A 10227-nucleotide genomic window follows, 5' to 3' on the forward strand; every position below is an offset into this window, starting at 1 on the left:
ACTTGCATGAAGAACTTGCCCGCGTTATGGCTTGAGATTTGCAAGCTATTGTGGGATGCACCATTGCACCAGCCACCACTATGAACAACCCAAATCTCATTCTTTCTCAAGGTTTTTGTGCTAAACAAGATGACTTACTTTGTGATTTTCATAAATTTCCAAAACGTGCTTAATGAATTGAAAGAGATTTTCAAACTTTTCTACCCCGTGTTCATAAAAACCCTCATCCCATCATTTCATGTTCCCAACATATCCCTCATAAAAATGTCAAAGAACTCAAACTATCAAACAAAGTAAACGAACAAGCACAAGATTTGCACGACACTGAAGCATCTAAATGCAAAAGAAGGTAAGTCATTCATCCAACTGAAATTGAAAATTCATAGTCAACTTTTCCTATCCATGTTACAAAGACCAAGGTCAAAGACTCATGGGAATGTGGAAAAACCATAAACCAATGAATGGTTACACTTTACTCCACAAGAGGACGTTTGTGTTTTCAGAATTGAAGTGCTCCCATTTTGCAGAAAAGAAGAGCAAAAAAGAGCAATTACTATGTTTTTTCATGGTGGTCGGGTGTCAGGACAAAAAAACTTCTAATTAAGGTAATTGGGGTCATTGATGCCATTGAAAATGGACCGTCACAATTTGCCTTCACATGGTGCAAGAGTTACACGGTCAAAAAGATCGATACTTTTAGGAGTCTGTGGTGTAAAGAAACTCAACAAAGCATCAACATGATTCTTTTGGGCATTTCTTTTATCATTAAAGGGGTTATGCCTTTGGTCTCCTTTGGAGAATTGTGTGTTCCTACATATTTTGAGATTATTATTTTGTAATCACCTGGTGATGAGTGTGCATCTTTCCATTGGAAAACATGGGGAATGTGAGAAGACTAAACTTTTGGTTTAAGGGAACTCCATTATAAAACTTTGATTCATGTTAGCAATGAGAATGGAAGTAATAAAATTAACAAAGTAATGTTAAAGGAAAGAGAGTGAGAAAGGTAAATGATGTTTGCTCTCAAGGTATAAGAGCAAGTACTATACACTAATATTGTTTTGTATTTTTTTTTTCACTTTTACTAATAATATAAGTGTGATGTGTAAATAATAATATTGTTTATTCAATTTTACTATTAAACATAATTATATAAAAATAAAAAATGCGGATACACAGGCACATGAGTGCCTGTGTTCCCGCTAGTAATATTAATAATAATGTTAATAATAATATTAATAATAATGTTAATAATAATTTAATAATAATGTTAATAATAATTTAATAATAATGTTAATAATAATTTAATAATATGAGTATAATTTATTTTATTATTATTAATAATAATTATATTAATATGTATAAATTATATTAATAATAAGTATAATAAAAATGATAATATGACCAAAGAATTTGGCTGGTCTAGTGGTTAATGCAAAATCAATATAAACAAAACAATAATAAAATATAAACTAATTTTAAACTAATTACTACAAGAAAATCATGAAATATAAACTAATTTTAGAAACCATTTAACAATAATAAAAACTAATTTAGAAACCAAAATTTTTTTTAGTCTTTAAAATGGTTTCTAATTTAGTCACTATAGCAACTAAGTATTTTTTGTCTCTAAAATTAGTTTCTATTTCATGATTTTCTTTTAGTGAATAGGAACTTTAAAAAGTGTTACGTGGCATGTTTTCATTGGTCCACAGGTAATGTGTTGATTGGTGCACATTTTATTATTTTGGGTATTAAATATTTTAATTTTTTGACAAAAAAACCTTGTATTATTTATAGAAATAGATATTGTATTATTTGTAGATATAGATTTTGATCTATAATTCTATTTGGTCTGAATAGTCATCAAATCTTAATATAATTCAAATCTTAATTTGTTATATGATTCAAATGAGATTTGTTTGAGTTAGATAAGATAAATAATGAATGCATGGAGAAGAGAGTGAGAGAACTAGATAAGATTTAGAGTATATAAATTACAAGAAAATCATGAAATAAAAACTAATTTTTAGTGACAAAAAATAATTAGTTGCTATAATGACTAAATTATAGACCATTTTAGAGACTAAAAAAATTTTGGTTTCTAAATTAGTTTCTATTATTGTTAAATGGTTTCTAAATTGGTATCTAATTAACAACTAAGGTTTTTGCTACCAAATTTAGAAACTAAATAATTGGTATTTAAAACATTAGTTGCTAATTAGATACCAATTTAGAAATCATTTAACAATAATAGAAACCAATTTTTGTTTTTAGTTTCTAAAATGGTTTCTAATTTAGTTAGTGTATCAACTATTTTTTTTTCTTTCTAAAATTGGTTTCTATTTTATGTTTTTCTCGTAGTGATATCAGTGGAATGTTTGCCTCTGCTATGAAATATGTACTTTGATATTGTGATTATTTAAATATTATATATAATATAAATATATTCATTGTCTATAAAATAAATATTTATTTTATGAGTTTTTATTTTCTTATCTACAAATATATTAAAAATAAAATGTTCGGTGCAATACATGACAGTAACACACATTTGACGCTGCAAACGTGGCAATGACGTGACAGAGTGAGATTGTGTGCGAATGAGCAACGCGAGCTTCAAAATAGAGTAAAAAAAGAATATACTACATCGGTTCTTAGTAACAACCGGTGTAATATATATATATATATATATATATATATATTTTATTTTATTTTATTTTACTCAAAATGACCCATATTACATTGGTTAAGTCATCTAACTGATGTAATATATGGCTCATATTAAAAAAATGATTTTTTTCATAAAGAGTGGGTAAGTCATAAACGTCACATAGGTAACCACTTAGAAGCACACGGGTAACCAGTTTTGCGTGTGCCAGTATATGTGGAGGAACTTGTGGCTGGGTAGCCAGTTCTAGTAAAGTTATTACATCGGTTAAGTCATCTAACTGATGTAATATATGATTTTTACATTGGTTAAGTCATCTAACCGATGTAATATATGATTTTTACATTGGTTAAGTCATCTAATCGATGTAGTATATGATTTTTATTAAAAAAAATGATTTTTTTTCATGAATACTGGGTGGCCATAAACGTCACATAAGTAACCACTTACAGACACCCGAGTAACCAGTTTTGCGTGTGTCAGTATATGTGGAGGAACCTGTGACTAGGTAACCAGTTCTGGTAGGGGTTATTACACCGGTTAAGCCATCTAGCCGATGTAATATATGCTTCTTATTAAAAAAATTGAATTTTTTTCATGAAGAGTCGGTGGTCATAAGCGTCACATAAGTAACCACTTACACACAGGGGTAACCAGTTTTGCGTGTCTCACATAAGTAACTACTTAAAGACACACGGATAACCAATTTTACAGATCATATATTATAATATAAAGTCAGTGTTACATCCTCACCAAATGTCATGTTTGCTGCGTCAATTAATATCACGAAAACGGTATAAGTATGTGTTTGTGGCATAAAGGAAGTTAAGAAAAACATTTTTCATACATTTATTGGAGCGAGAGAAAACTTTCTAAAAATCCTGTTACAAATTATATGAAGTTTTGATATTTTTAATTTATCTCATAACGCAAGGTTAATTTTTTAAGTTGTTTTCACTAAATAATTGTTTTTAAAACTATTTTAGTATAATTAAATGAATGCATAAAATAAGTACGACGTACATACAGAGAATATGTTATTTCAGTACAAATGTATTAAAAAATATACTTACCTATGAGAGAGAGCTTTTTTTTATCAGCAAATATTATAATTCACTTTAGGATAAAAATAATGATACAAGACGTTTATTATATCATAAATTTATTTTTATTTTTACACTTGTATCATTATTGATGTTCATAGAAAGGCAAACATGATGCATCCATAATTACCGAATCTGGAAATGGTTAAGTGCAGGAAGGAAGAGGAGAACCACACAAGCACTTGTTGTTGGCATAAGAAGAAACGTCAAACCTTTTCAAGTTCCCACCTTGAGGAATCTCACCGCACAGATTGTTGAAGCTCACATTTAAACTTTGCAGAAACTTTAGCTGCGTTAGTCCCTGAGGTAGCGTCCCATAGATACGGTTGTTCCTCAGATCCAACCCGTTCAAGTTCTTTGACAACCCCACTTTCCCCAAATCAAAAGCAAGAGAGTTCTTCGCCAGATGTATCTTCTTCGTGTTCTTATCTGACCCGAACAACACCGACGCGTCACCCTCCAGCATGTTCCGAGACAAGTCAACGAACGCCAGGTTCAGATTCGCAAACGTCGGTGGAATCTTCCCGGTGAGGCGGTTGCGGGAGATGGTCATCGCCGTAAACAGCTTCGAAAACGAGCCGTAGGAGTCGGGGATGGCGCCGGAGATTCGGTTGCCGTCGAATGTGATTCCTCCGAGGTTGGGGAGAGAAGAGATGGAGGGAGGGAGGGTGCCGGAGAGGGCGTTGTAGGAGAAGTCGAGGGTGACGAGGGTTTTGATCTGTGACAAGAAATCGGGTATTGCGCCGGAGACATTGGTGTGAGTGATATAGAGATAGTGGAGTTGGGTGAGTTTAGCGATGGCGGGGGGGATTGGACCGACGAGGTTATTGATGCCGCCAATGTATAGAAAATTGAGGTAGGGGAGGTTGGCGAGGGAGGAAGGGATAGGGTAGGGTTTTGGGAGGTTATGGCCGGAGAGGTCGAGGTTGTTGACGCGATATGTTTGGGTGTCGGTGTCGCATAAAACACCTAGCCAGGTTCTGTTACAACAGTCGGTGGTTGGAAGCCATGAAGAGAGAGTGGTTGGGTTGCCAAGGTCTTTCTTGATTTGGAGAAGGGCTTGCTTATCTTGTGGGTTGCATAGCTCTGAGAGTGCAGTTCTCAAAGATACAAGAATGACCAAAATTATGCTTAAGCTTGAAGACATGGTTACTGGGATATTGAATTGAGTCATAAAAATGGATGATAATGTGAGATGTTATATTACATCCTTCAAGCTGCTATATTTGACTTATAGGAGTCAATTCAGCCAGTGCAAGTGTTCAGGAAGGTCATTGGATTGAGGTTTTTCTTTTCCTAATATAACACTTTATACCAATTTTCGCCACCCAAAACAAGGAAGGAACAATTTTGATATATAAAGTGTCGGCATAATTAATCAAATAGAAAGTACTTATTTATTTTTCAAAATCCTTTTTAATAAATTAATAAAAGCAAACAATTAGTTTTAAAAATAAGTTAATCTTAACTAAGTTTGACTCTTATGTTTCTAAGTTGACATATTTTGTAGTTAATTGGAAGAAGTAAAGAGAAATTAAATTAAAAGCGTTTGAAAATATAATGAATTCAAAAGATAGTATAGATGAAAACTAAGAAATGAACATATTTATGCCTATTCAATGAACAGATTGACTTATTGCATGCGTCAATGATAGCATCTCCAATGTTACGTAATGATAGAAGCTGAAATGAATGCAGCGTGCATCAGACAAGGTGAAACTTGGGAAAACTGGTGAAATTAAGTAGGATGGCAAAGCGAGCGAGGCTTGCCGCTTGCATAATCAACGTGGGTTAGATTTTCTGTTCGCAGGTCTGTGCACGGGTCTGTATTCATTTTTTTTTTAAAAAAATCAATGAAAATGTTTTTTATTTTTTCCTCTTTAAAAATTGTTAAATTTAAAACGGGCTAAAACGGACTGAGTTATGCGGAACGGGTTAAAGCGGGTCAGCAGGTTGAAAAGCTGAGTCCACTTCGCGTTTTTTACTAACGGGTCGCGAGTTAATTTGCATGTCCACTTTGCCATCCTAATTTTTTACTTACTTTTTTTTATCCAGTATTTGACAAAAAGAAAAATAAATGATGTTTGTGTTTGTATTCTACAATTCATGAGAAAAAGAAAAAGAAATGATGTTTGTGTTTGTATTCTACAATTCATGAGAAATAGGTGGGGAAGAAAGGTACAAATATAGCCAATTTGGTTTTGCTGTGAAGTGATTTGCAGATAAAATCACAACTAAAAAGTGGTTTTCCCATCTTATTATTTGTTTTTTCAAATAAAACATGTCATTCACCAATATTAATATTCCATGCACAGGAAGATTCTCATACAGTAGAGATTTCCTAACTCTTTGACTATCATAAAAGTGGTGGTTGATATGAATGAATGGAATAATAAATAGTGGGAGGAGAGTGAGGGAAGGTCTGTGTTCTAAATGCATTGAGTTGAGGAAGGAGCTGAATGTGCTCGGAAGAGTTTGGACTTGGTGAAAGGTCCTTGTAGGTTGATAGTGTGTGGTGCAAGTTGGTCGTGGTGGTGTGTGACTCTCCCGGTGGTGGTCCGTTTGTGGTGGTCAATGGGTATGACTCGGTGTGGTATGCAGTTGGTGGTCGTCGTTGGTCAGTGGTGTCGGTGATCGTGGATGCGGTGAACTGGTTCACTCAGAAACACAAACGAAAATTCAGAATTGATGTTGTGATGTGAGAAACACTTAAGATTTATGGAGAATCAATGTTTGAATAAAGAAAAAGCAGTTTTACACATTTATTATGAAGGATAATCGATTATCACCCAGCAAAATCAATTATCCTTCCATTTTTAATAATTATTTATTTTGTTTTTCATTTTTATTTGTGTTGTGATTTGATTTATGTATATATACAATTTGTTTTTGGTTTGGCGGAATGAATAATTATTTATTTTTTATTTTTATATATATAAAAAATATATAATAATAATTAGGTAATTTATTTTCGTTGAATAAGTATATTATTTGACACAATCTAATGGCATAATGATTTTAATGATAATTACGTTTAAAAACATAAATATTTTTAAAATAATAATACTAAGTAGAGTTTATTATGATATTAAAATTTATTTATGTACTGGGATGACCGACCGGTCCATAGACCCGGTCAACCCACGCAACAAGACCCTACTTTAAGGTACGAGGTCGACCACGTGACATATGTGGCCGACCGATATAAGGTGCTCAAGTCAAAGGTTGATGCGGTTAGCAAAGGCTAACCCTTGGTTAGGAAACAACCTAATCCAACCCTAATCGTTAAACAACCCCCTAATCCGGCCCAACAGCAAGGGCCCATCAAGGTAATATAAATATCACGCATTTCAAGGAAGAAGGTACGTCATTATCTACAGTATTCTAACCAGCCGAATACGATACCCCACTGACTTGAGCGTTGGAGTGCCATCTGCAGGTACCCCACCAGCCTGAGGAGTCGTTCGGCGAGGAAGATAGGAGGAGGAGTGAGACACGACTGACCGAGCGACATCCGAAGACAATAGTTCTGCCAGTCCCCAAACTAGTTCGAGAACAATTGGCGCCCACCGTGGGGCCGAGGAGAGCCAGAAGAAACCACAGCAGTAGATGGTATCAACCCGCAGCATGGCAAGCATGACCGAGGCGGACCAAACGGCAATGATGATGGCCCTTCATAAGGAGTTAGCAGAGATGAAGAAGGCGCATGAGGAGGCCGCTAAGAAGAACGAGGAGGAAATCAAAAACCTCCAAAAAGAAAAAAAACGAATGAAGAAGCTGGTCGAAGGGGTGCCGTCCCTCGCCATGACCAACCAGGTCGGCAAGTCCTATGCCACCGGCGCCGGCCTCCAGGCTGAAAAAGAAACGAAAAATGACTTTACTCTGGAGATGGATGGGGAGTCCCATCCTAGCAAAACAACCAACACTACTGGCACGGCGGACCCGGACCGGCGTCATCCCTTTACTGACCGCGTCATGGATACCCCCCTACTGGACAAATGGAAAGGCTTCAACAGGGACCGGTACGATGGGACGAACGACCCCGACAAGCACGTGGACGCATACACAACACACATGAGCCTGTACACCACGGACGACACGGTCTTTTGCCGAGTCTTCCCCACCTCCCTAAAGGGAGGCGCTCTGAGTTGGTTCACCAAACTCCCTGCGAACTCGATAGATTGCTTCGAGACCCTGATAGCAAAATTCGATGTCCAGTTTGCAACAAGCCGCCCCCACCATCTAACATCCATAGCGCTGGTCGGCATTTGCCAAGAGAAGAGAGAGTCCCTCAGAACGTTCATCGATCGATTCAGGAAGACCGCTATGAGCATTCGCAACCTCAACCTTGAGGTGGCAATGCACCACATGCTGACCTCCCTTAGACCCGGCCCGTTTGCCGACAACCTGTGTATGCAGCCTACAACCAACCTCGATGACCTCAGATGCCGAGCGCCGAAATTCATGCAGCTAGAGGAACTTCGCGAATTCAGGAACAACGCCCGGGCCTAGGCAAGTGGAGAAAAGAAGGAGGACAGGGAACGACAAGGAAGGTCACGGACTGGCCGAGACCAAAAAGGGACAACCGAGGAGCCCGCTTCTCCCGCTACACGCCTCTGAACGCGGATAGGAGCAAAATTTTGCAAGAGGTCCTAAGTGCCGAGTTGATACCACCACCCCGAAAGGCCTTGAGTCCAGAAAATGCCGACCGCAGCAAAAGGTGTCGGTACCACAAGAATACCGGCCACTCCACCAAAGAATGCCAAGCCCTGAAAGACAAAATAGAAGAGCTCATTCAGGTCGGGCACCTCAGACGCTTTGTGCGTGGAACCCGAGAAGCGCGCCGCTCCCCATTCAAAGAGCAAACGCTTAGGAGAAGAGACTGAACCCCCCCAGGTCCACGAGAGGGTGATAGGCGCGGAGACCGAAGGGACGACGCCCCGCAATCCGACACTCGTAGGGGCCGAGAGGTAATCAACACCATAGCAGGAGGGTTCGCTGGCGGAGGCAGTTCCAACAACGCACGCAAGAAGCACCTACGGGCCGTCCACCAAGTAAACTTCGTCTCCGCCCGGCCGAGGATGCCACCGATTACGTTCACAGATGAAGATTTCAAGGGGATAAACCCAACACAGGACGACCCAATGGTGATATCGGTCAATATCGACAACTTCACGATCAAGAAAACCCTTGTAGACCAAGGAAGTTCGGTCGATATATTATACTGGAAGACCTTCAAAGCCATGAGAATCCCGGAGGAGGAAATGATGCCCTACAACGACCACGTGGTCGGTTTTTCTGGGGAACGCGTATGAACGAAGGGTTACATAGAGCTATACACAACGTTCGGCCTTGAAGGGGCTAGCAAAACCCTCAAGATCAGATACTTGGTCATAAACGCCAACCCGTCCTATAACATCCTCCTCGGCAGGTCATCCCTCAACAAGCTCGGAGCGATCGTCTCCACGCCCCACTGAGCAATGAAATTCCCTTCCCTCTCAGGCGACATCTTGACGATCCACGTAGACCAAAAAGTCGCCCGAGAATGCTACGCCGAAAGCATACGAGTTGAACCTACACAACAGAAGTCCAGCAGCAGCCGCTCACCAGACGAAAGATTGTCGGCCGTGGAAGAAGCCCCCACCGGTACTCACCGCAACCAAAGAAAGCCATCACCATGGCAGATCTGGATCCAAGAGAATTTGAGCAAGGACTCGAAGCCAAGGACGAGCTGCGCCGGGCCGAACTCGATGGGGAGGACCGATACACGAGCATCGGCACGGCAATGGCCGTCGCTGATGCGGATTTCATTCACCGAACCCTCAAGAGGAATGTAGATCTCTTTGCCTGGACAACGGCCGACATACCGGGAGTCCACCCGGACATCATCACCCATCGCCTTTCAATGTATAAAGAAGCGCGCTCGGTAGCACAAAAGAAAAGAAACTACGGAGAGGACAAGCGACTGGCGGCCAGAAGCGAGGCTGAGAAGCTCCTAAAAGTCGGCTTTATCGCCGAAGCACGATACTCCACTTGGCTGGCCAACGTTGTGATGGTCAAAAAGTCAAGCGGCAAATGGCGGATGTGTGTAGACTATAAAGACCTCAACAAAGCGTGCCACAAAGACTTATACCCCCTTCCCAACATCGACCAGCTGGTGAATGGAGCGGCCGGTCACAAGATACTGAGCTTTCTGGACGCCTACTCTGGCTACAACTAGATAAGCATGCACCATAGTGATAGAGGCAAAACAGCTTTTACGACGGACGGCGCCAACTACTTCTACAAGGTAATGCCGTTCGGCCTAAAGAACGCCGGAGCCACCTACCAGAGGCTCATGGACAAGATCTTCAAAGGGATGATCGGCAAAAGCGTTGAGGTGTACGTAGATGACATCGTGGTAAAATCCGACTCGTGCAGCCAACACATAAAAGACCTATAAGAAGTCTTTGA

General features: G+C 39.2%; 1 protein-coding gene and 1 pseudogene across 1 annotated transcript; one reads left to right on the forward strand and one right to left on the reverse strand.

Annotated features, from left to right (window-relative positions):
• Positions 1-3795: 3795 nt before the first annotated feature.
• On the reverse strand, positions 3796-5076 carry LOC137811783 (polygalacturonase inhibitor 1). The gene has a single exon (XM_068613614.2). The coding sequence runs from the start codon at positions 4946-4948 to the stop codon at positions 3920-3922; it is 1029 nt and encodes a 342-aa protein (XP_068469715.1). The 5' UTR covers positions 4949-5076; the 3' UTR covers positions 3796-3919.
• A 2325-nt stretch (positions 5077-7401) lies between these two features.
• LOC150029148 (uncharacterized) lies at positions 7402-9251 on the forward strand (annotated as a pseudogene).
• The last annotated feature ends 976 nt before the right edge of the window (positions 9252-10227 follow it).

The sequence above is a fragment of the Phaseolus vulgaris genome, chromosome 2, assembly GCF_051622355.1.
Source record: "Phaseolus vulgaris cultivar YP4 chromosome 2, ASM5162235v1, whole genome shotgun sequence".
Classification (NCBI taxonomy): Eukaryota; Viridiplantae; Streptophyta; class Magnoliopsida; order Fabales; family Fabaceae; genus Phaseolus; species Phaseolus vulgaris.